Below are 27,303 nucleotides of genomic sequence, written 5' to 3'. Positions count from 1 at the left end.
AAGAAAGAGTAAGGACTGTAACTAAAAGTGTTTAAAGACGTCAAATATTAATGTACAAATAAGTGCCTTGTTTAAGACCTGAAAGTCTCAGTAAGGATATATCTGTCAGTGGGTCCTCTCATTGTTGGTTTGTATTGTGTAAGAAGGACAAGGGTATGAAATGTGCTTGTTTGTTTTTATTTCAGGATACATTTGTGACATGCATCTTGTCTTATCAGAAATGACAGTTTCCTGCATGGTCCTTGCCTTTTGTGCTCTTTATTGAACCCCTGGTTAGACGTGCAATGACAAGCACAGATGAGAAGATAACACTGAGCCCAGCAGGGTTTGTTATAAATTCTATCCAAATCTATCTGAGGTTAAACTGAGGCTATAAGGAACAGCAATCTCCCAGGCTACATCCAAATATGTTCTTGGACTTTCCTCCTGTGTATGCTTGTGACTTACAGAGCTTCATCAATTGTTTAAATATGTAATTTATTTACTGCTGGATCTAAAAGTGTGTCATATGGAGCCAGAAATATCCTGTGCACCATGAGAGATGTTGCAGTTACTTGTATGTCCAGTGCTCAGTATGTCTTCCACATCTTTGGAGGGGAGTAGTGCATCCACAGGATGACAATAAGAGGTAACATAAAAATGAACAAGACAAGTCTACAGACAGGCTAGAGAGGCTGTATTTAGGCAAAGCTGTGTTTTGAGCTTAACACTAACATCAGCATACAAAGACAATGCTTACACCTAATGTTTAGCAGGTCTGTTTAATATATTCACCATCTTAGTTTGCATGCTAACATTTGCTAATTAGCACTAAACACAAAGTACAGCAGCTGCTGGTTGTAATATCATTAGTTTTGAAGGTACTTGGTCATAAACCAAAATATTTGACAAATTAAATTTTTTTGACATGATGGAAAGTTAAAAGATCATGAAAGTTGTGACAATTCCTCCTCAGGGCACCATGAATAGTTGCCATGATATTTCAGTCAGGACCAAAGTTGAACTGACCAGCTGACCAACATTTCCATTATAGAGCCATGCTGCTAGTATGGCTAAAAACTGACTTAGCTATCTAATTAGCAATTACCAAATTTGGTCCATATCTGTATATATCTGTTTTACTTTTGTTCTTGCAATGGGAACTTTACATGCATTTATATTTTTCTAACCAAATGACATATTTGAAGATGCCTGGAGAGGTTCAGGGTGGTGATTACTGCTTCTGCTACTCAAATGTTGAATGTATTTACTGGCTTTGTTTTCATTTTCTAGCACTAAATACCAGTGTATGGGCTCATTATGATCACATTGTAGTTGTGATGGTGCTTCCAAAAAATGAGAAATTTGTATTTTAAACCAAAGGACAAAGTTTTATTTTATTGATAATGGTGACATTCATTTACATTAAATTAAAAAAAAACAACAAAAAAACAAAAAAAACAATTGACCCTCTGTCACATTGTTGAAAATGTATGTATGTTGTTCAGGTCCTGATGAAATACAGTTCAAAAAATAAAAAAAAACAGTGTTTCTTGAAGCCTGTGCAGGTTCATCTGAGGCGTTACAATTCATGTGTCACATTGTTTTGTTGTGTATGTATACAGACAAAGTAGACTGAGGCTCTATGGACAGCAGAGGAAAGAAACTCCAGCATCAGATAAAAAACAAACAAACAAAAAAGAACTTTTCTATCCACATTTGCCTGACAGATGTTTGGGTTTTCTGCACAGAATAATGAAAAGAGGACTGCTATGTAGACATCAAATACTATGTGAAGACGCACTCTACTGTACAGCAGAAACCATTCAACAAGTAGTGTACAAATTAAAAAAAATGAAGTGTGGATCCAGCAAACCAAACAGAGTAACTGTACATGCAAATGGAGGTTTATAAAACTGACCTAATGGTAACACATTTTAAAAACTATTTGAGAGGAAAACTTTATTCTTGGGGGAATGTATGTTCAACAGCATTCATGATGTGAAAACTACAAACTAGCCTATTTGGTAAACCTGATGATTAAATTTCTATATGCTTTTAAAGACCATCAGGTAAAACATAAAAGCTAGTCATTAAGTAGAAAAAAAGCAAAAGGTCACCATAAGATGACATAAATCCCCCCGCTAAAAAAAGTCAAAACCCAAATTCTTTTCACCATGTAACATTCAAAAAGAAACCTTGAGAATAAATTAGACAATCAAACGTACAAAAGAATAAAAAAGGCATGACATTTTATACAAAACAGCTAAGCCTTCTACGAGAGATGCAATGAAACGGCTTCCCCTCAAACATGCAGCTGTATGTTCTGTACGTTCACTCTCTTTATCTGCTTGTCAGCACCTTCTGAAAAACAAAACTCTCAGAGCAAATAAGCACTGGAAGAAGTTTATATGAATACCAAAGCTGGACTCTGACTGGAGATTGTAAACTACCCTTTCTTCGACTAAAATATTGAAACAGCTATTTAAAAAAAAAAGAAGCATGTAATAACACCTACGATCATTTTTGACATGTCAGTTTTACTTCTTGAACTCAAGGCACCGAATGATCCCAGTTAAAAGCCTCAAAAAACAAACAAACAAACAAAAAAAAAGTGAAGTAACAGAACATAACTAAAAAAAAATGTGTCTCTTTCAGTCTTCTCCCTCCTGTTACTATTACTGTTGTGATTATCATAAGCATAATCAGTAACTGTATTATACTAACATTTATTGTCTTCTGGTGATCCAGCTAATAAGGTATTGCATGGATCCTAACGATCCAGGATATCAGTTTATACTCTACACCTAAAATAGATGAGACACATCTGCACACACACAGACACAAACACACTCTCGTTATTGTATTTGCAGCCTATTTTTTCAGCTTTAGTTTTACCTTAAAATTATCAAAATGTTATCAAAAACTCGCTAACTGTGATCTTAATTCTCGATTGTCTCACATTGTATCTCTAACTGCTTATTGCCTATATAAGACAGTCCGAGTGTATTTGTGTGTTTGCTTTGTGTTGCTGGTCAGTCATTGTTGAAACAGGAGCTACACAGCGGGGGGGAGGCTCAGACATAAGCTGTTGACAGCCAACGTTTCAATATGTCTGCAGAAGTCTCAGAGGCAGAAATAATCTCTCAGGTTGTGGTAAACCTCAGCAGGCGGAGCCAAAGAACTGCAGTTTTTTTAAGGTTACTGAAGGATAGCTTTAATGACTAAAGTGAAGTGGTGATGGTTATGTTTTTCTTTTCTGTCTAAAGAAAATGTATCATGGAAAGACCAAAACCAACAATAAATGTATCCGAATAACAAGAAGTGTCTGTGTAGCCAAAGCCTGATACAGCTTATTCCTCTTTGCCTCCATTATTGTCCAAAAACTATTACTTCGACTTTATTACTTCCACTCAACACACACACATTGTCCTGCGGCCGTAAATAGTTACTAGCACACCAAATGTGTATCTTGTGGCTGAAAATAGTTCCGAACCTATTTGCGATATTGACTTCTGTTTGAGTAACATTTCCTAAAATCTACAGTAAAAAATATTAAACTATATATATTCTTGAGACATTTTGTAGGATTAACATCAGGGAAGTAAGTGAGTAAGAGAAGGTCGAACACACTGTTGGTTTTAGTCTTTTCATGGTATTGGTGGACAATAAGCAAATAAAGATTAACACCAAACTTATCTTTTAAAGACAAAAACACATAGAAATGAAGATGTTGGAACGCTGTTAACTATCTTATCCAGTTAGCTGTTGGCTAGTACGGCTAACCTGAATTTGGAATATCAACTGTGCTAACTAGCTAATCTACAAAACTCGGTATGGTAACCAATTCTTTTTTCCCCTTTTTTTGTTTTTCTACTGTTGGAGTTGTTTGGCTCCTACTACTGATGATTAACACCATTACAGTTATTTATGCCTCCAAGAAATATTTCAAAAGAGCCAAAGTCCTGCCCCGTCTCCATGTTAGCATCTGTTCTACCATGTATTTTCTGTTTTATTTGGTTAAATGTTTTCTGATAAGCTACGATGTGACATTGGGCTATTTTAGACATATTCTAGGCTGAATGCGCATTTACACATTTTATTACTTGCTGATACAAACTGAATGTTTTATTTTTAAGTAATGTATAACCCTTTATTTTCCAGCATTCAACAACTTCACCTCCAGTGTTTTTCCATACAGTAAATGTGCTGTCAAATTCTTGTGGGAGGTGTATTTGCTGAATGACAGCTGGACACGAATTCTTTCATTACACACACTTAAGTTAATCCAATTAAATTCATTACACAACATGATTCAAACTACTGTCAAGGTTTGTGACTTGTGGAGGGGACACAAATTTGATTTGTGGTGCAGTTCCTGCAAGTTGCCAATAGAGGTTGTTCAAGGTCACGTGTTATCTAACTAACTGCTTCTATAAGTCCTTTTCAATCACACACCTGCGCTGCAGCAGATTTAAGTGCTGAACCTTATCCTACCAAACAAAGAAAATGGCAGAGTGACTAATTTTTACAACACACATATAAACTTCACTTTCTCTCACCCTCCCCTCCCTTTCTCTCTCTGTTCACGCTTTTCCTGACTCTCACCAACATCTCTGTCAGCTGGGGCCAAAGCTGGCTCTGGATCCCAGCCAGAGCAACAGACTGACACAGCGCTGCTGCTGCTGCTGCTGCTGAGCTAGCATGCACGGGCAAAAGGTGATGCAGGTGTGTGTCAGAGCATGACTAGGTAAATGTAAAGCAGTGTGTGTTTTTGTCAGTGTAGTGCATGTGAGCTGGCTGCTCTTCCTCTACAGTGTGAAGCCAGATGAATCTTTGTAACGAGACCCAGTAAAATAATCAGTCAGATGCTCCAAAAGCAGAAAATGCCCTCCTCTTTCTCCGGCTACATTGTTTAAATCTGTTAATGTACATCCAAACGAACCAATAAAATGCTACGCTAACATTTAATACAATGAAATCAGTGTTGACCCATGTTCATGCCGTGAGCAACAAACAATTAGACCTGCAAGCAGGTATACTGGGGTCCAAGCATCCGACGCAATTTGAAACCGGAGGCATACCGACTCTAGCCGACCAGGAGTATGAGGCCTTCTCTGAATAAAGCTTTAACAGGTGGTTCAACACATGTTTGTGTGCTTTTTTATGCAGTAAACACTGCTGAGATCTGCTCCAGCCTTGACCACATGAGCCGTGGAGTCTGTGTTCGATCAAACCAGCATAAACACATTTTCACACTGAGAGCAACAAATAATTAAATATTTCCAAAAAAGGTTAACGACCAAGTAGAGCTGGTAATGACTGAAATGTTTGCCATTAACAGTTAGTGGTTTCATCGTGGTTGTTGGTTTCCCAACCAAACTTCTGCCTCAAGTACAGAAGAAATGAAAAGTTGCTTACAGTCAGGTCTTTATAACACATATGACGGATTATAGGGGTAATGGTCTTAATTACATTTGGGAAACAACTGCATCCATCACTTGGATGATAATAAGTTTTGAAATATTTGGTTTAAATTTGATTAACGGAATTAATGCCTCCATGCCAGCTGGAAATGCAATAGCTAGGCAGTAAATGATCCAAAGCTGCACAACACAGATGCAATCTGATGCTCTGGCACCATCTGCTATCCGTCAGATCATAATGTCACAGCCGCATCTCCTCACTGTGTAACCAAAACTATTCCTATTTTCTTCAGGCGGATTTTATATTCTTGTTCAGCACCTTGGTTCAGCCAGCTTTAATCTGGATCTTTGGTTATAATTTACTAAGCTTCACTAACGCCCTTGGCAATAAAACATTTGCACAACAACACATGATCATTTCCACTAATAAAATGAGTTTCACTGTGAAATATGTTTGAAGACATTGCTCCGACTGACTGTAGGATTTTGTTTTTTTGTGTGTTTTTTGGTCATCTTTATAACCAGCATTTTGTCAATGAACCAATAAAAACACTACAAATCTGTTTTGGTGACTGTCCATTTGATGCAAAACACACACATACACCATGTACAGGATGTCATAATAAGCCTAGAAAAAAATAACTTAGATTCTTGCGATTTCTACATCCGGGACCCATGGATCTGGAAAAGCTGTGAAATAAAAGAAAAACATGAAAACATTAGGAACTGCAGATTCACACCAATCTAATCTATAAACATTTTACATATTCTAACTACAGCTATGGTTTGGCCGTAATGATAGTGATGATGGTGATGGAAATGGTGACGAAATGAGAGCAAAAATGACATCGATGATGTGCGTAATGGCTGAAAATTAACAAAAACATACACAGCCATGTCTTAAAATGTGCGTGTCCCTTTGACATTTGTTTGGTTTTGCGTGTTTAAATGTATGTGTCCATCATGTGGTGGGTGTAACTGTATGTGATTCTACATTGATAGTGTGTATACAGTATGTACACAGATTTGGAAGGACATCTAACACTACTACTGCTGCACTAAAAGGTCAAGGATATTCCATGTCACAACATTGGTAATTAGAGCCCGTAGAGACGCAGCGCTCAATCAATATATCTGTAAGGCTGTGTCGGGTCACTGTTGGACCAGATAAAGCATGTGCATGTATACACACAGCTTGTGCAGGTCATGATGACAAAAAGCACAGCAAAGTGACATCTTTATCCAACGTCTACTTAGCAGAATTCACCAAACATGACATTTTGCCAAATGGGATTTTATATCACCAAGGCTTTTCATAAAAAAACTGACCTCTTATTAATTGTATTTAATGGCTTTGAACCCTCACAGTTTGAAGAGAAATCCTCTGAGTGTCCAACAGCTGGAAACTGACCTTCGCTTCATCACAGCAGATTTTTCTACAGACGTGGTGATGTCGGATGTCGGTTGTAAAAAAGGTGGTTCCAACCCAACCTCATTCATTAGTAAAGACCATCAGAAACCAGCATCACAACTGGTCTGAATTTTTTTTTTTTTTTTTGCTTTTACTACTATTATAACTTAATGCCAATAGCATTAATTAACGTCATCATTGGGTATGGGTGATAATTTAACATTATCATTATTTGTCTTTCTGTAATAAATCTTTTTTAAATTCTCATATTGACATGTTTTGCTTCATGTTTGCTTCAGTTGATTCATGTGCTACATGAATCAACTGTTTGACCAAAGACTTATAACTTAAATTTAAACCAAAATATCTCTCTGCGTGAGATATTAAATTAGGGCTCCGATTAATGTTTGTTTTCATTAACGATTCATCTGTTGATTATTTTCTCAATAAATCGATTAGTTTGTAAAATGTCAGAAAATGGTGAAAAATGTTGATTACAGTTTCCCAGAGCCCAAGGTTACGTCCTCAAATGTCTCCTTTTTGTTCCCACCATGAGCGACCAGTCCATTCTTTGGAATCAAAGAATTTGGACATTTTTTCTTTAAAAAATTACTCAAAACGATTATTCAATCATAAAAATAGTTGGCGATTAATTTTCTGTAGATCAATCGATCATTGCAGCTCTGTTTTAAATAAACAAAAAGAATATTTCTAAATAATGTACAATGAGTACTGTATCAGACCAATATTGAGATACTGCTGTGATATTATTGTAATTTTTATTTTGTCCGATGGAACAACAACAGAAGGATACTGCTAGCCTGCGTAGACTGTTCAAAGTAGAAGCGTAGCTGATGTTGTCAAGCCTTAAATCAGTGTCCTGTATGATTGGACGTTAAAGCTGCTTGTAAAAGAGACAAACGTCTTTATCAGCATGTGGTAATTTACTATGTTGCTGCTGGTTGTAAAGATACAGATACTTTGTCTTAGTTTGGTTGCCATGGAGTTTATGGGTTAGGGTGATGGTCGGTTGAAATCTGGACGGAGACCTTTGTTGCCCAGCTTTCTCCAGATGGAGCGCTCCCTCACTGCCGCTTGCATTTGTCTATTACGCATCTTTTAAATTCACACGGTTTTCATTAAGCGCTGCGTCTACTGAAACAGAGGAAGAGCTCGGACTTCATACTCAATGCAGTGCCATGAAACACCCTGAGTCCTCGTAGACATCACACATATACACATACACACACTAAAATCTACCAGGTCTACCCACTAGCACATCTATTGCACTCTAGCACAGTTCCTCACCCATTCCCGCCTCTCTTTGGAACAAAGAAACATGACTCCCTCATTCTCTAAGCCACTCATTCGGTGCGGTATCTCTCCCTCCCTCCTCCTCCTCCTCCTCCTCATCCTTCGCTGCTTCCTCCTCCTGCGTCTCCGCCGGCTTCATTCGGCATGAAGGACGGAGGGGGAAAACACAAAAGAAAAAAAAACAAACAAACAAAAAGACAGAAAACGACAAAAAAATGAACACACTGATGAGTGTCAGTGAGTGGACAGAGAGAAGCTGAGAGGTAAATACAGGGACAGATATATATATCAATATATCCATATGAAAGAGCCTGAAAACAGACGGATACAGTGAGGGATAGACAGGAAGACAAAGTGAGAGATCGATAACAGCGGGAGAGGGAGGCAGAGGTGTGTGGATGATGGAGTGAATGTGTTTGTGAATGACATTTTGAGGCGATTGACATTTGGGAGCGTTCAGTGGAGAGTGCAGGATCAAAGCACACACACGCTTCCAATGAGAGGAGATACCCCCCCCCTCCTTCTCTCACACACACCGTGACAAAACAGTAATACACACATTCAAAACGAGGAAAGGACCCCACATGGACACACAGCCTAGCAGCTTGATCCTGTTGTTTGTGTGTGTGTGTGTGAGAAAAAAAAAATAGAGTTTCACCTTAGTTTTGTGGCTCTGTTCCGTACCCAGTCCAGATCCTGGAGTGTGAAGCTCCTTGGAGACAACACACAGAAACTCAGCCTGGTCCTCCGTACCGTAGCTGTACGACGAGCCGATGTTCACCATCTAGAAAAGGAGAGAGACACAGATCCAGAAAGATATACAGAGGAGAGAGGGGGGACAGAGGCAGACAGAAAGTGAGTGTCAGAAAGAATTAAGAGATTGCAGCAGAGAAAACAAAGACAGCAGAGAGCTGAGATCCCAAACTAAAGCAGAGGAAAGACTCTTGTGCTCATGCATGGAAGAAGGGGGGAGTGGGGGGGGGGGCAAGGAGCGGACAGCCTGCCGTTACACATACAGCAGTGGACTCAACAAGAAGCGTCTTTTACTTATGGGAAGAGCAAAATAACTGCGGGTCAGCTTGTGCAGAAATTGTGTGCAAACCATAGCTGTGTAGCATGCATTGGAGCTTGGTGCCAAAGCAGAAGGACAAGGAGGGATTTCTAGGCTGACCTATATGACACCACGAGGCTCTGAGATGTCACTAGTGGAGAGGGTGTCAAATGAATTAAAGCAACCTAGGAGGCTCAGCCTTCACCGTAAGAGATAACTTTAACTCTGAAAGACTTTCCTCTATTACTGACATTACATCTTGACTGTGTGTTCGCACTGTGAGCAACGCAGTTAGTGGGTCGCTCTTTTCTAAACAGACTGCTGGTGGTGGGAGATTAGGCACTTATCATTAATCTGACGACTATTTTCTCAATCAATCAATTCATTTTGGTCTATAATTGCTTGTTTTGTCCGAGCAGCAGTGCAAACCCAAATGCTTTCAGTGCAGTCAAATAAAAAGTCAGCAAATATTCACATTTGAGAAGCTCAAATCAGTGAATTTTTGCATAAACGTAAAATAAACTAGAACGACTAATAATCAAAATAGTTGCCCGTTAATTTTCTAACTACTTATTTATTGATTAATTGACTCATTGTTTCTGCTCTAGTACGGTTTGGTCTAACATCTGTAACCAAGACAGTCTAAATATAATGAGAAAACGTAAAGAAATCAGAAAGGCAAACCTTGAAGGCCACATTCAAGTTTCTAAAATAAACGCATGTGTGGTATGAGTTACTCGCTGGTAGAGATAGCGATGTAAGGACATGCATACATGCATAAAAGTGACTAATTAGTTGTTGATTCATTAGTTGTGTTGCTCACAATGTGAACACTTGCTCTGTGTCATTACAGCTGTCCTGTGATCAACAGAAGACTTAATGAACACGTTGTCTGAGTTTTAATCGTTCACAGAAAGGTTCTACAATATATTTTTAAAAATGTAACAGCTACAAACCAACCAGCTTAACAAAGACAAAGGCTACAGGTATGGTGTGACCGTTCCAGGTTGCACCCGGTGCCACAGTGCAGGATATAGACTAACTGGGTTCTGAACCCTTTGTTAGAGGCTGAAAGTGAAAGACTGAAAATTATGGGGTGCAGTGGACGATGTCCCTGTCTTACTGGAACTATCTGTAAAAATAAAGTGGTACTTAAGGTTGATAAATCAAGATCTAGCCTACGCGATCTCTATCTATCTAGACTACGTGAAAAAAGATCTAAACTATCTAGACTGGGACACCTAAACTCATTTTAGGAGTGCAGAAGGAAGGGCTCAGGTCAGGGCCAAGGGATCAGGCCAAGGGTCAAGATTGAAGGGTCAGCAGCAGCGTGAGTCCAACCCACAGTCCAGAGCAGTCCGGTGCGGGGCTTTCTGCAGGTGCGCACGCTGACCTGCTCAAACTTCCAGCCGTCCGACATTGTGGAGACCATCTGGGTCAGCTCCTCTTCCTGGCACTGCAACACTCGGTAGACGTGCTTGGGGGGCACCTGCTGGGGAAAGAGAGCGAGAAGGTGTTGAATTGAAAGTAGATGAATCTAACAGAAGGTACGATCATCTTCAGAGGGAGAAAAAATAAGATAAAGATGTGGTGATGATTGACTAATAATGTTGTTACAATGACCAAAATGTTAATAAACTGACTTTAATTTTAACGTTTTAGAAACATTATGTAAACCAGTGTTCAAAGTGAACAAAAAAAATTAAATTACAAGCAAAAAAACTGACTTGGAATAAGAATTACATAATATTCAAAAGAAAAAAAAAAGAATTTAAAAGAGAAAAATACATTGTAGTTGTGGGCTGTCTACAAAATCAGCATTTCTATTTTCAGATTATCGCATCATATTTAACAGCAGGCAAGCTATAGCTTATGTACAGTAAAGTACGGTAGAACATAGGGAAAGTGGGTGTATGTTTGCGAGAGCAGTGGGATTATATAAGAGAGAGTGCAACCATCCTGAGAGAGAAAAGAAAGGAGAGAGAAGCCTGGTGTGCAGCAGCGCTCTCTTTAGAGAAGCACAGAAGGATGAAATCACTGACAAAGAAGAAAATGACTGCGAGGCATTGCTCTTACACCATAATGGTGTACTCTGTGTGTGTATGTTTGTGTGTCTGTGTGTTGTGGGTGCAGATAGTAAGTATTGCAATATTTAGTACAGGATGTATTAGAAAGGTTAGATGCAAAATAAATTCCATATGGTTCAAGAATATTAATATAATTGTTCTGTTAGCCTGTATCTCTATTTTTATCATAATTCAAACATGATATCCAGTGACTGAGATGATCTGTGTATGACCGTTAAAGCCTTTAGACAGAGTGAAGCAGCAAACACTTTTTGTTTATATACAGATATATTCTGTGTATACCTGTGTGGCCTTGGAGTCCCTCTCCACGATCCTCTCCTTGATCAGTTTGATCAGTGGGGTGATGTTGTAAAACTCAGCCTCCTCCAGGACACCTTGTAACAGAAGAAACACACAACTCAGCTGCTGTGTGAGTGCTACAGCGCCGACTTACATGCTGTCAGATGAACTCAAGAACCCGTTCATCGAAACCACCCGTCATGTTACAAATGTGTTCATTTAAAAAGATTTTAAATTGGATACCATTTAAGTATCAGTGATATGTTGGTATTATGGTGGATACAAATGTTTTCATACAAGTGAAATGTCATGTTTTGGTTAAATTTGCATTCATACTACCACCACTTTGAGTGGCAGAAGCTGGATGTTTCAACCATTGATCCATTACTTTAAGCTAACAATTTTGACTGTTTATTCAGTAATTTTGGCTATTTCCAATATTTATACATTACTTTTAGTAACTATTTCAACCATTTATCATCAAGCTAACAATTTCAACTGTTTGCCATTTATTCATTGGCTACCATTTATCCACTATTTTTAGCTAACAATTTCAACTGATAATCCAGTACTTTTAGCTATTTAAACCATTTATCCATTACTTTTAGCTAACATTTAGGTAACTTTTCTATCCATTTATCCATTAAGCTAACAATTTCAACTGTCTCCATTACTATTATTAATCATTTCTAAATTCGCTATGTATTTCAACAATGTATCCATTACTTTTAGCTAACAATTTCAACTGTTTATCCATTAATTACTTTTAACGGTTTCTCTTTGTTACTCTGCTTGCTTGCTAACTTTTCTCGCATTCTTAGTTGCAGTTTGTCATGTTCAGGTGTTATGGTGATTCAATATGTGGAGATATATATATATATATATTTTTTTTAAAATCAATTTGTAATTTCTATCGCAGCAAATTACTTGAACTACTACACTTTCCATGTAAGTGCAGTAGCAGTAATAGCCTAACACTGGTTGAGAATCACTGCTGTAGCATACAACATTATTTATTAATCCTAGACAGAGTATTTTCACATTTACTTAAATAGAAAATATGGTGGTAAAAGAACTGACGTTACATGAGGCAGCGTGGGGGGAATTTGATTATTTACACCTGCCCAAAAATGAAACAAACTCATGCACCCAGCATCCATCATATGCATTATGAGACCTTCTTCAGCCAGCTCCTTGTTGTAGACCAGCTTTCCGTGCCGCAAGTAGTTGAGGATGGGACCGAAGTAGGTGGGATCTCTGTCGATCACATACGCTCCCGTCTCATCCTGTTACAGAGGAGGAACAGACAGAAAGTACACTGTCCATTAACACCTTTATCACATCAGGAACTGTTTTCACACTATGACACCGAGTCACTTTGAGCTCTTTCCTTGTGTTGTCACTAATGAACCACAGAGGGTTTTTGATGAACTAAACTAGTGATGTTCAATGCAATCTTAGTTATTCTATATAAGCAGTATTTTGTCACTTAAATATAACTTTTTAGTGGTCATGAGTAATTAAATGCTGTTTTTCCATGTACAGTATTTCTCAAACTTGAATTGTGCTACTACTTTTCCTTCCAACTGACCTTTTCTGTAATATATTAAGTATTTTTAGATACTCACTGGGGAATAACATCCTGGCTGGCTATTTTCATCTTGGCAGAGGACTTTGTCTCCAAAATATAAGTCTCCTGTACAGCGGAGGTTCTGTTGATGTTATAAGGATGTGATGCTTTTGTAGTTTTTGAGAAAAAAACTTATATCTTTAGAATTACCTGATTGATAAAATGTTTTTTGCAATATTTTTGTGTACAAAGGTACAACAACTCCCAGTAGTCAGATAGAAAAGTAACTTTTCCCAGCCCTGATTATAAAAAGTTCTGTGTTTCCCCTCCTTTTCCATTAAACCCTGATGCTTCCTGCTGCAAACACTGCTATTTGCTTTTCCCTTGAGAGCTTCCTGCCACAACAACAGCCTTTTGCAGCTGGACACAGAAGTTCTGGTTACTGTCACTCCAGAGTAGTTGTTGGTGACTTTATTATCCCACGTGTCCTTCTTCTGTCCCACTTCCAGGCTACTTCTGCTAAGCCAGCCTGGCTGTTAGCGTTACGTCATGACTACATACTGCCCCTCCAGCATACACACACACACACACACCACCCCCCTGCTGTTCCTTGTGATGATTGCTTGAAGCAGAGACCCCTTTTAGAGCTGAATTCACAAAAGAGCTAGTGCTTGAGAAATGCATACAGGCCTTTAGGAGATTCAAGCAGAGAGATACAGAAGGGGAAAAGAGCAGGAATTGTTGGGAAAATGAAAGAGGATGTTAAGAACTTTGGTCACATCTGCTGATTATGTGTCATTAAAACAGTTCAGTGGGTTACCTCTGTCGAGAGAGAAGCAAACTGGACAGGCAGATTTGAGAAATATTACATCTTTTTTGGGCAAAGTTTTTCACGCAATTATTTCCTACTGACACACAGGGTCACAAAAGTGTTTCCTTAACCAACCACCAACATTTGGCTGGTGGCATGTACATTCATATTTCAGTCAAAGACCAAAGAAATTGTTCAGCTTGATAAAGAGAACCTGCTCGATTCACATGACTGATTCTTTTTATGGCTGTTTGCTGAAGCAGCAATGGACAACCTTACCCTCCAGCAGCATCTTGTACAGAAGCATGTTATTGCTTTTGTTACTGGGTCCTCTAATCCCAACCTCAACGACTAAATGCACACAAAACATTTCTAATAAAAAAAATCTGACATTCCAGAGTCCAGTTTGGTGGTGTGTTTTGACTGCTGTAGATAGACGTGTTTGGGATTTTGTGCTTTCAGATATCTGAAGGGCTTAACTGGACTTTCAGGTTGTTCATGCAAATCCCAGTTTGTTCGTTTGGATCTGCAGCTACCCTCGATTTGAGAGTTCCTGATCTATTGTCCAACTGGACTGTAAACAAAAGAGCTGGCTTACAGTCAAGTTTACAGTTTGCTATCAGGTCAGTCTCTACCTCCTCCTCACCTCCTGTATGGAGGTAGAAGCTTTTTAGGTCACTCTGAGGCCCAAACCTGTGGAAGTGGTTTGTTCAACCCTGAGCCCTTAGGAATGTGTTTGCTAGGAGAAGCCTGATGCCTGTGCTTCGAGCAGCCTGGGCCAATATTATCATTGACTCTGTTTTTTCCTCCTCACACTTCTTTTGTGTAAAAGTGAGAGCTGCACCAATGGGGCTCTGAGGTGTTAATGGGGTATCAAGGACGTTGTCCCTCTCAATGCTCTTGCAGAACCACCCCAAAGTTAATTACCTCACCAGCATTTAAGATGTTTATTATTGATGACAGCAGCTGAGGTGGTGTGTGACTCAGGTGTTAGCTTAGCTCCGGCTATGCTGAGAAGCGAGTTTGAAGATAAATCCACTTAATCCCAAAAGTTGAAAAAATAAACTCCTCTCGCCGGTAAACTGCTCTGGATCAGAGCAGAATCGGGTGTTTAATCCTCCAGAAGATGAAAACAGCAGCAGCAGCAACACAGGACTCTTCAGCTCTGCTCCCTAGCTCTCTCCTATAGAGCTGGCTGGCGCTCAGCAGGCGTCAGTCAGCAACCAGCAGCTCTGTTGCCTGGTCCCGCCCCACAATACATACAAATTTTTCACCCTTAGCTTAGCTTAGCCAAGTCCCAACTGGCGCTTGCAAGAAAAACATGGCGGACCTCAGGATATTTAGTGGGTGAAGTCTCAGATAGAGGCATGGATGGGGGGGCGGTACAATTTCAATGAAGCCCCAAGTGATGTAACAGGGGGCATCAAATCTGAATGGCTTGTTGAATCATGTTGTCTTATTTCACAGTTTGTGTGTTAGTAGGCACATCAGAGACCCAAATATATACAAACAAGCACTGAAAAAGTGAGTTTTTTATAATATGGCCCTTTAAATTGAGTTAATACTTAGGCTAAGTGGATATTTACGCATCAGATCTTACATAGAGATTAGTTGCTACGAAATATTAACACCCAGTAACTGGGTTGCATAGCTAACGGGATTAACTGACAAATCTAACATTAGTTTGGTTATATTTGATCTTAGACTTAACAGTAAAACAGATAATACGGAATATGGACGACACATCTGACCCTGCATGTGATGAAATGCTATTTAATAATGATGCACACTTGGAAGATTTGAAATTATTTTTCACAAAAATTAAACTAATCTACCACAAATAAAGAAAAAAAAAACATTTCACAGCTTTGTTCTCGTCAACATCACTAACTCTCTTCATTCACTCTCTAGCTCGCTGGACCAACGCTGCTCTCTCTCTCTTCTTTTGCTCGGGAGGAGGGGCCAACTTTGAATGCTGCATGTTTACAAACACCAACCAAAAAATCCTGCACATTATACCTTTAATAAGAGCTTCAGAAGAGCTTTATGCAGAAACATTGTAATGGATTAACAAATAGTTAGTGCACTATAATCCTGAAAATAGACAGTTGAGTCTGAGAATAGGTTTGTTCCTTTAACAGTGAGAAGAAATTAATGAATGATTGACGGTGTGTTGTCAGCCCAATCTATATGGGGAAGAATCTCTTTCATGTCTTTGGGTCCAGCCAATCTTTGCTGGCATAGCGTGACAGGAGCTTCTGATGAGTTCAGTCACGCAGGAGGCGTTCCCAATGTGAGACATGAAGCGAATACAATGAACAAAGACACCTAGATACAAGCACGTCATTACCGCAAGATGAGGGAAGAATTAAGAGGAGAAAGAGACGAGCGGGAGACGGACCTGGAGAGATCGACGGAGGAGAAAGAGAGCAGGGTTGAAAGAAACAGTGTGATAAATAACTTCCTATTAGAAATGAAACGTAGATACACAAAGAAGCGAAGAGCGATTCTGCCGTCAAGACGGAAGATGAAGACGCGTGAGGTTTCTGTGTGTGATGGAGAGGATGGAGGGGAAGGGATATGAAGACTAGGAGGCAGCTGGTATAGACACAGCACTGTGTGTGCCTGCACTGAAAATCACAGTGATTAGAGTGTGTAGAGGCTGTGACTGCAGCACAGAGTATAAATGGTTTCACCCACACACACACACACCCCATCCTAAATGAGCGGAGCTGCAGTAGAGGACAGACTAACGCCTCGTCAACGTGACTTGACTTGACAGTGTGGGCTTGACAACACCAAGGAAAAGCTTCCTGAATGTGTCAGAGCCATAGTTTCTCTCACACACACACATACACACAATTACTAGTTATTCATTATGACAGGCATTGCAGCCGTAGGACAATGACTTCTAAAAAATTTGGTCAACTTGCTCAATCACTGATTGTATATTTTTTTACATTCTCCATTGAATGCAGTCTGCACGCCTTTTCACGCCACCGTCTTCTCTTGCTCTCATCTTCTGCTGCCTCTACGTACTACAGATTCAGTACTGCAGTACTGTATCACGGAAATTAAAAATACAGCAAAAACACAGCATTTACTCTTTTTCTCAGGAAATTCCCCTTAGATTTCCCCACAGGTTTCTCTGACTTCCCCATACAGAATGATTGTATCATGCACATATTCTGCATCTGCTTGTTGTGACAGTTGACGGAAGCTTTATGATGCTTACGGACTGAAAAACTCAACCAGGAAGCCATGGTGTATGACTCTCACCATTAACCCAAAATAAAAATTCTATATGTCCAATGCAATGCACAAACTGAGTCTGTAAAGATGTTCCCATGTACATATGACATTTTACTAGATTCAATGTATAGCTGGAGCGTGCTCACAAGATCATCTTTTTCTGTTACTGAGAGGACAGGAACACTGGTTGGTGAGTTAATGTTTTACAGAACGTGTGTTCAGGGAAATAGGATGTGACTCCACAACATCTCTCTGTAGAGGTGAGTACATCCCACAGGCTATCATCACCAATAGCCAAACAAAAGCCCCGTTCACCTCTAAACACGCACACACACACACACACACACACACGCTCGCCTGCATTCTGCTGTTTGCTTGAGCATGTGTCAACACTGTGGCTCAACTAACATTGCAAAATCTGTTGTGTATCCTGTTTAACTTCTGCAGCTTTTATTTGAAATTATTTATCACTCAAGAGGTAGATTTAAGAGAAAGAAGAACAACTGTTTGATTTTTTTGTTGATTTAACACAAAACCTACACATCAGTCACATTTCATCTATAGACATCGATCAATCCAGGCTTGGCTTACTCTTATGTCGGGCTCAGACTACAGGAATTTTAAAATCCTAACCGATTTTTTTAATTGGGTTGCTTCAGAGACATAAGGAGAAACTTCTCTCTAATCTCAAACACGCACACACTACAAGATTTGAAAATAACGGTGCATCACACACTACAAGATATTATTAAGATTATTGTACCAGAAGGAGCAACGCACCACCTCATGTGATCTCACATGATCTCATGAGGAAGCAGATGTAAACAAAATGAGAAAAAACTGAAGCAGAAGGCTAAACGAATGTAGATGAAAAAATGTTTGTGTAGACGTGGTCAACACGTGTTGTCTGTTCTTCAGCGAGAACTGGAGGTGAGATTTTAACTGTAAGTTTTAATATCTGTCAACAGTAGTATGCTAGCTAACGTTAGCCTCAAGGGCTAGAATGTTCACCGTTGCTTGGCAACACCATCTCCTTGTAGACTTGTCTCTCTCATCGGCTATTGTGGTCCCGCTCGGAAAGTAGTGACGTAATCATCCAGATTTTAAATCCTAAATATCAAACAAGTTTGAAATGATCAGGGTGGCCCTGATGAGTCTGTGAGCAGCTCTGGAGGTTTAAGATTGGATCTATAAACCACTCACATTACCAGATAATCTGGGCCGAACATCAGTACCAACCAAACTCCCAGACCAGATTTCTCCACCGATTGTCGGGAGGGGTATAAAACCCAAAACTCCTGAAGTCTGGGATGGCCACCTCCTAAAGGGGGCAGGAACGGTGAGAAAACTCTAGATGTGAGTGCAATCAGTAGGGCTGTAGTCTGCTGGTCGACTGATTAGTCAATATGCTCTCGTCTGACTAAATTCTCATTGGTCGAATAATCTCTGTGTTATTTTCATAAGGAGAAAAGTTCTACATCAATAGCTTTCCAGGAGTAATACATTATTTCCTGCGGCGGGAGGGACACACTAACAAATTACCTGTGAAAACCTGTGTATTCAAAACACCCCCGTTGTTTTCACAACTTTGAACTCGCCCAACCTCATGGAGACTGCTGGGTCTAACTGTACTCAACGTTTACTGAATCTGTGTTTCTCCATAATGACACAACGAGAACCCCCGCCAGGCCAAAAAAAATGTTTTTTATTATTTGATATGGAAATCGATATGGGAATCTCTGTGCAGCACTGTTCCGGTATGTGAGTCAACCTCTGTTGTTGCCTGGGAAACTATTGGTAGCGTGGCTCCATTAAGGAGTATGTTAGCATAGTGAGCGGGGCAGAGGAAAAGGTTAGTAGTAAGTTTTCAGTCTGGCAGTAAATGTACAGTACAGACTACAGTGTGTCAGTTAATAAATGCTAAAAAGTCACGTCTGTTGTTTCCCCAAATGCTGGAAAAGTAAAGGGAGTTAGCTCCAAAGTTAGCAACAATGGGTTAGCTAACCTGAAGACACAAAAACAGAGAAATACAGAACAGAGAAATGTGTGGCTGACGAGTTTACTGCGCACTCTGTCCCGTTACACCCCCCCCCCCGCGACTAATCGATTATTTGAAGATTACGTCCGATTTTAGTCGACCAAGATTTTCTTTGGTTGACTACAGCCCTAGCAATCAGCCTACTTTATTATCCCCGACATCACAGATGGTCTGGCTGAACTACTGACTTCTCAGTGTTTGTGACATTTTTGATGTCACAGCAGCTCCGCACCTATAAACGCATTTCATTTCATGTGGTTCTGCTCCTTGCTGAGTGAATAAAAACACTTTTGCAGATGTGAAAAAGTCCCCAAACCTAAAGCCCTACTGAAAAAAAGTCTTGTTAGTGAAATTCTCTCTTGATAGGTTTCATCTCTTATGAAAATCTTTTTTTTTCCAAAAAGACAACCACCTGCTACAACCTATATTACTTCAATCCAGTAGATGTAGTGATACTGTAATACTGAAACTGTGGTGATGAATAGCAGCATTTTCATGTTTTTCCTAAGAAAGGTGTGTACATTGCATACAAGGTCTATTTGTGTAGCCCAGACAAGTCTAATTTGTGTATCTTGATGGAAACAGAAACAAGTTCACACAACTCTGTACTATTTATTCAAATGAGAACTTTGGCTCTAGCGGGGTTTTTTTTATGATTTTTTTTTTTTATGATCCCTGGTCGCTGCCAATGCCTCTCTTAGCACAGATAAGGTAATAAAGCGAGTTCGGGCATGTGGTAGAATCCATGCTGACGCTGTGAAATTGGACAGAGAGTCTTACAGAATTTTAAAGTGAAACACAGCAGAAAATGTGTCCAGATAATCTGAGTCACAGCATTGGGTCATTCAAAACTCATCTGCATGATCCCTGTGATATTTAATATGCGTAATTCATAATCTGTGGTAATACGATTATGTGGTTATCATCTGCGACCGGCCGCCATGATACACCTGTTCAGTTAACATCACCTTGGTGTCAAAGCTTCATAATGTAATTGGCTTGGGACGGCGTGAGGTCAGATTGGGTTGTATGAATGGCAGAAAGCCCTGGGTTTGGTTTGGTGAGGGGGTAGGGCAGCTGAAGTGCCGTAATCTCATTAAAACAGTCGAACACAGCCAGACAGTGTGTGTGTGTGTGTGTGTGTGTGTGTGTGTGTGTGTGTGTGTGTGTTTAAGAACAGCCAAGAACCCCTGAGAAGAGACACGCTAACGCCAGAGGATTAGAGAGGGACTCCAGCGCGGATAAAATCAGCTTCTCTACTGAGTGAGACAAGAAAACCAAAGGCTGGACTGCTCCTCTGTGTCATTCAGCTTCAGGTTGTTCTGTGTACGAAAACAACCGGAGCAAAGGCTGGTTTTCAGCCTGGTGTCTGCTGGGTTGGACCCTTCACAGACACTTCCATATGCACTTCAGGCTTTTAAAGACCATAATATTAAAGTCCCCCTTCACTCAAAAATATGTTTTGCTTTTTGTGATGCCACGTTGATGTTTTATCTTCACTGTGCAGTTTGACACTAGAGGTCTGTTTTCACATCCATCTGCTGAAGGGGCAAACGTTTCTCTGTACTCACTTTATATCTGACATCACATCTAGTTTGGCCAATCGTGATCCAGTATGTGACTTATACAAGCATGATGTGGAGCCGTTGGAGCACAAATGAGGCAAAATGAAAGAGACGAAGTAGATGTAATTTTAAGATTTTTAAATAGGTTATTGAACTTTTTCGTGGGGAAAAAAAAATTATGTCAAAAATCATGTCTGGACGGGATCTTTAACTTTGTTTATATGTGGTGTACCACGTCACATATCATCGCACTCGTATAACCAGGAGAGAAATAAACTACACTTACTGTGAAATGTTTTCTCTAATAAAAAAAACAATGTTGCATCTTTTCGCAAAAATTTAAAAGACACTGATTCTCCCCCTTCACCCCCACCCGGCTGAACTCAATCTGTTGTATCATTCATGCTTGTGTGCACCCACAGCTGTTATGCTCAGTGGTCTGACTGATTCAGTCCGTATTCATCATGAGGCTTTTGAGGGTAAACCTGCCGAATGAAAACAATTACTTTGAACTTGGTGTCACTGATTTCATTTTTCCACAATAATTATTCACGTGACTTACATACATATACATACATATACATATATATACATACATATACATACATATCCAACCAAACAACATTTACTTTGGGCTACTGGATTGCAGCTTTGCATATATCTGACAACTTCATTAATATTTTTTGCTCAGTCAAATATGTGGTCCTCCAGTGACCAACATTTTGGTTGTGACTTTGAAAATGAGAGTCTGTGTGTAGAATACAAAGGGATTACTGCTTGTGCCAGCAGTGAGGGAGCTTCAACATCTAGGTAATGACATAAGTACACAAAGGAACAACAGACCAGGCAGTATATGATAAATATCTCTATGATCAACTGGCAGACAAAAACACGTCTCTCTGGAAGGGAAATATTTGCATTTCAAAAGCCTTCCTATAGTGTACCATCTATTTTAGCATACAGAGCCGTTTCTTGCATGTGTGTAGGGCCCAGAACGCGACTGCTAGGGGGGTCCCGGTGTGCCAACGTATTTTTTATCTCCTCAAATATAAATTGACACTTTTGGTAACTATAACCCAGTAGAGAAAAGAGTCCCATAAATGTTCCTATTATTTAGTATTATTTTCTGTTTTATGAGAAAATGACAGAGAGTAAGTTAACTCATCTGCGTGTCAGACTGATTTTGTTATTAGTTTAACATTGGTTAGAAAGTTCCTGTTGGAGGAAATATGTTAAGTCCCGTCCTTCCCTGCACTAGACGGTGAGGAAAAAGGTGATGAGAGCGGATGCAAAGAAGAGTGTGGAGTGAGTGTGAAACTCTGTGGGTAAATGTAAAACCAAGTCTTGAGGACAGAAGACAAATGGAGTGACTGAGTGACCAATCCAGGCGCCTCCGAGTCATGTGTTAAAGGACCAGTTTGTAAGATTTAGTGGCATCTAGCGGAACGGACTTGACAGAAATGGAATATAATATTCAGAAGTATGTTTTCATTAGTGTATAATCCCATGAAAATAAGAATTGTTGTGTTTTGGTTACCTTAGAATGAGCCCTTTATATCTACAGAGGGAGCAGGTCCCTTTCCACGGAGCCCACCATGTTGCACCACCATGTTTCTACAGTGGCCCAGAATGGACAAACCAAAAAGTGGTTGAATTGGTTTGAGTTATGTCTGTTATTGGTTTTAAAAATTCCAGCATCATTTTATTTTCTTACAACAGAAAAGATTTAATACAATCTTCTACTGAGCCTACCCTCTGGCTCCAGCTACTGGTTGAGTCCTTTACTTTTCTTCAACTCCTCCCTACGAACGTACACACTGGTTCGTTTAACTAGGTGTTGCAGGGGTTACGTAACCAAGCATTGTCAGCGGTCTTGCCATTATCATTATCAGTCATGCGATTGGCCAGCAGCTGTCCTACGATGACATCATTGATGACTTTGCTTCTAAAAAATCTTCAAAGTTTTGAAGATGGTGATGATGATCTTAACAATGCACTAAGTTCCTTAAATTAAAATAGGAAGCATTTGGTCTCATTTATATGCGTATAGAATATAATGCAAACAAGATATTGCACAGAGCCCTGAAAAAGCTAGAAACGGCCTTGACTGCATAAATACTAAATCCTGACTCAGATAGCTGTGTGACATGCCTGACAAAAAGCAGCTTTGGTGCTCCTCGCCTGTCTTGCTCATAAGTCACAACTCTCAGAGGATTCAGCTCCTTGCCTACAGCTCAGTTCCCGTTTTTAGGATGACAGCAGTGTGATGGAGCCAGGGAAACAAAAATTAAGTCTCTCCGTGTCTCTCTGGACTCAACTCAAAGAGTTTGTGATAGAGAGCGGATATCAAAGACGCAGACGAGAAAAGGACAAACATGGGTTAGGCATTCAGAGTGAGTCAGCTGCCGAGAGTGAGAATGACGAGAGGACGGGATAATGATGATGACGACAGGGATGGAAAGAGCGAGGATGAAGAGAGGAAAGAGATGTAGGTGCGTGTGTTTGTATGCGTGTGAGACACAGGGAGATACAGTGTGTGACTGTGTGTCTTCGGGCGGTGCAGAGGGAGCTCCTGTCAGGTCGCGGTTGAAGGTCACATGGGAATATTCTTTCCACAGAGCCTGCCGGTGCAGCAGGGGAACAGTCGCTGCTGCTGTGGAGCTGAAACCTCCAAACTCTGCTCCTCTGCAAGGTCACATGACTCTGTTTAAAACCCTCCGCTGGATAACGTCCAAGGGACACGATGGTGAAGTTAAACACAGTTTGTACTGTGGTTCAGTATCTCTGGGTGTGTTATGGGCGACGCTGCATATAAATGAGCAGGATGGTTTTACAGTATTAAAGGATTTTTCTATGATTTCTGCCAAAATGTGATGAAGTACCAACATTTACTGGGATTGAATTTTAAACAGACTTTCTTATTTGGTTATTTTATCCATAAACAATCCCTCAACTGATTAGAGTTACAACGATTAGTCAAGAAAATTAAACTTTTTTGATAATTGATTAATCGTTAGTAATGTAATCGTAATAAAAAATATCAAAATTCTCTACTTTTTTAAATGTGTAGATTTCCTGGTTTCTTTATTCTTCTCTGACAGACACTTCGGGTTGTGGACGGTCATTCAGGACAAAAGAAGACATCAGAGAACGTCACCTTGGGCTTTGGGAAGCAGTGACTGACATTTTTCACCATTTTCTGACATTTTATAGACAAAACTAATCAATTAATTGAGAAAATAATCAACAGATTAATCAATAATGAAAACAGTCGTTAATTGCAGCCCAACAACCACTTTCAAATAACCTTACAAGAGCTGCAACTAAAGATTATTTACATTTTCATTAATCCTTCCACTGTTTCATCTATCAATGATCAGGAAATAGTGAAAATGGCCGTCACAAGTCCCCAGAGCTCATGATGACGTCCTCAGATGTCTTGTGTAGTCTGACCATTAGTCAAAAATTCAGTTTCCTGTCTTAGAAGAGTAAGAAAACCAGACAATATTCACATTTGAGAAGCTGAGACAAGTGATTTTTTAAAAAATAATTTAAACAATCGTTTGAATTTTAAAAGCTGCCGCAGATTAACTGTCTGTCGATTGATTAATCAAATAATTGTCGCAGCTCTAAACTTTATTATATTGTGTGTCCTGGTTTAACACGCTGACCATGTAATTACAACATCAGGGGCCTTTATTGAATGTAATCCCCTTCTCTCTCTCTCTCTTACCTGATTTCCTGTCTGTCATACAACACCCAAAAAACACATACGTATCGACATAGTGGTATAAAATCGCATGTGCTGCCTTCCTGAGGCGGATTTCTCAGTGACATTTTGAAGATGAGAGGTTTTCGCCCAAAAGCAACCAAATGTCAACAGACAGTGGACTCCAGGCTGTGAGGAAGACCTACCCCGCTCTCTCTGTCACATGCATACATATCAAAGGCCGCAGCATAATAGAAATCTGCATCATTTATGAGTCTTGCCAGCCCTTACAGTGCGCTCAGACTACATGTGACTGGGAGACACATAATACATCTCTCTCCTCATAAGATGCCAGCTGTACAGCTACTGACTGTGCAGCTCCCTGCAGAAGAGGAGGCACGTGTTCATCCATCTGACCTGAGCTACATTCACACCACAAAACGATGCTGAGACACACACTCACACACACACACACACACACACACACACAAGAGAAAGAGCGAGTGGGAGCGCTTCATGCTGCACATACTGCATATCAGCTGGTCATTAGGCAACTCCACGCCCGCTCTGAAGCTGCAGGCGTGCATTTCCGGGAGCGGAGTTGTAGTAATAGGTTTTGTTGATGGCACACAGATGACAACAGATACATATTGTCGGTGCCTTTAAGCCTATGGTGATACATTAGAAGATATCTCTGGATAAATTACTCATTTTCTATCACAATCGGCTTTACTTCATGCCAAGACCTGCACACATATTATAATCCTTTTAGTCATGTTTGGGCAAATCCACCCTTCATACCACAGCAATGCCTTTGAAAATAAATCGTGTTAAGGTTTTTTTTTTTTAGACATATCAAACTATAGTTTGACCGCTTTTGAGTGTATAAAAAAACACAACAATGTTCCTAGTCACTGTGAACTCACTACTGGGAGCCACAGAAAAACTATGGGTCACTACAGGAATGTTATAAAATGTTATTGTGATTTTTCACCAGCTTTGTCTCAGTGTAAAACTGACAGAAGGTTCAGTTTCACATGCCCTTCAGGTTAGGCCACTACCAGCCTCCTCCTCCTTCTTCCATGACTGTACTCACTAATGAATATTACATGCAGACTAATGTACTGACAGATGTCCTAACTCGACTGCCCAGAGGAAAAGCAAAGCAGCGTCTAAGTCAGTGGTTCCCAACCTAGTCCGATCGTCAGAAGATTAATCAGCAACTATTTTGATAATCGAATAATTGTTTTAGTCATTTTTTAAGCAAAAATGGAAAAAAAGCTGGTTCCAGCTTTTCAAATCTGATGATTTAATGCTTTTCTGTGTTGAACATGATGATAAACTGAATATCTTCGGGTTTTGAACTGTTAATCAGACAAAACCTTGGACTGTGCGGAACTTTAACAGATCTTTTTCACTACTTTCTGACATGTTATGGACAAAATGATTGACAGATGAATCAAGACAATACTCAGTAACTTAACTGGTAGACAAAGTAACATGAGGAGGGGTCCCAGTTGCACTTTGCTTTATTTTAAGGGGTCACAGGACAATGGGAGTCACTGCTCTCAGTCACATAGAGCAGTGGTTCTCAAACTTTTTCACATCAAGGACCCCTAAATAGACACAAATTAGACCACGTACCCCCATTTGATAAGATCTTTGCTTTTAGATGTTTTATTACAGAAAGCTTATGAACCCCATGACCAGAGTAGTCAAACATTCTGTCATTGTGTTACTTATGGATTGAATTATAATGAAAATGAATTTTTCCCCTTTTTGCTGGGGACCACCTCAAGGACCTAGGGGGGGTCCCCGGACCCCACTTTGAGAACCACTGACGTAGAAGAAGGCCAAATCATCATCAGTAAGTGCCACAGACACGTGCAAAGCTCCGGTTATAACATTGTTATGGTTGTATTTGTCATCCAACTGGCCGGACTCACCGTGTCAGAGTGCAGGTCCTGCTGCTGGCACAGCCGGTACAGGAATGAAGTTTGCTCTTTTAGGAGCGTCTGTCGCGTCGTGAGGAACACGGTGCCGCCGACGTTCAGCCGGACCCACTTTCCGTTACTCCCCCCGCTGGGGTTGATGACCGAGCCGTTACCGATGCTCTGCGGCGCCGTCCCGCCGGGCTCGGTCGGGCTGGCGGTAGCGGAGGTCGCGCTCTCTCCCGCCTCGCTGTCTTTGTTGTTGTTGTTATTGTTGTTGTTGTTGTTGCTATTATTGTTGTGGTGGCGGCAGCCGTGGTGTGTCGGCAGCGCAGCGACGTCCGCCGGTTCCCGCTGGTCGTCCGCTGTCGTTGCCATTTGGAAAACCGCCGCTTTGACACACAGTGAAGACGTCCGTGTATCCGCTGCTGCCTCGGCTTTTTCTCTCCTCCGTCACCCGCCGAGCACGCTCCGCCCCGCACACCCGCACAACTCACACCAGCCATGAAGGTGCAGCAAGTGAGACATACTACATCCGAGAAATACTCTCACAATAAAGGCTGGGTCCCCTTCATAGCTGACAATTTACTCATACATGAGGTTAAAATGTGGAGTATTATTATCATGACCGGATTAACTTTCTGGGGGCCTTGCGGGCCCCTATTTGCCCCAGGATCCTCCTACTATGTACAGAATCAGAACCTGTTTATTAGACGAGTCTGCAGCATACAAGGCATGTGTCTATGTGTTTGCTCCCACAAAAGCAACATGGAAGAATAAAAGTAGAACATAATAATAATGATGAAATAAACAAAGTAGTAATAAAAGTAAATGAAAATGTTAAATTTTAAAAATGTAAAATCTATTTACAGAATTGAAT

The 27,303-nt window shown here is 40.2% G+C and overlaps 1 protein-coding gene across 5 annotated transcripts; it reads right to left on the bottom strand.

Moving 5' to 3' along the window:
* Positions 1–5,847: 5,847 nt before the first annotated feature.
* On the bottom strand, positions 5,848–26,896 carry kctd17 (potassium channel tetramerization domain containing 17). Of its 5 annotated transcripts, none has more exons than XM_042396877.1 (7): positions 26,439–26,896; positions 12,725–12,833; positions 11,551–11,642; positions 10,527–10,670; positions 8,789–8,914; positions 8,125–8,263; positions 5,848–6,095 (listed from the first exon to the last, which is right to left on the bottom strand). In XM_042396877.1, exons 1-6 carry the CDS (start codon positions 26,799–26,801, stop codon positions 8,165–8,167), a joined length of 933 nt encoding a protein of 310 aa, XP_042252811.1. In that variant the 5' UTR covers positions 26,802–26,896; the 3' UTR covers positions 5,848–6,095; positions 8,125–8,164. The 5 variants fall into 5 exon arrangements, with proteins under 5 accessions (XP_042252811.1, XP_042252813.1, XP_042252810.1 ...); XM_042396879.1 differs by having other exon boundaries at positions 10,575–10,670; positions 26,439–26,895; XM_042396876.1 differs by having other exon boundaries at positions 10,527–10,673; positions 26,439–26,893.
* Positions 26,897–27,303: the final 407 nt, after the last annotated feature.

This window comes from Thunnus maccoyii, chromosome 20 (genome assembly GCF_910596095.1).
Source record: "Thunnus maccoyii chromosome 20, fThuMac1.1, whole genome shotgun sequence".
NCBI classification, from domain to species: domain Eukaryota; kingdom Metazoa; phylum Chordata; class Actinopteri; order Scombriformes; family Scombridae; genus Thunnus; species Thunnus maccoyii.
This window is presented reverse-complemented; position numbering and strand designations above follow the sequence as displayed.

Excerpts from the sequence above, each read along its gene's own strand:
- kctd17 (XM_042396876.1), bottom strand. The coding sequence starts at position 26,801 with ATGGCAACGACAGCGGACGACCAGCGGGAACCGGCGGACGTCGCTGCG. Across the intron at positions 12,834-26,438 it reads AGGACCTGCACTCTGACACG|GATGAGACGGGAGCGTATGT; the intron begins GTGAGTCCGGCC and ends CCTCTGTAACAG. Across the intron at positions 8,915-10,526 it reads GCACCGGACTGCTCTGGACT|ATGGTGAACATCGGCTCGTC; the intron begins GTGGGTTGGACT and ends CTCCTTTTCTAG.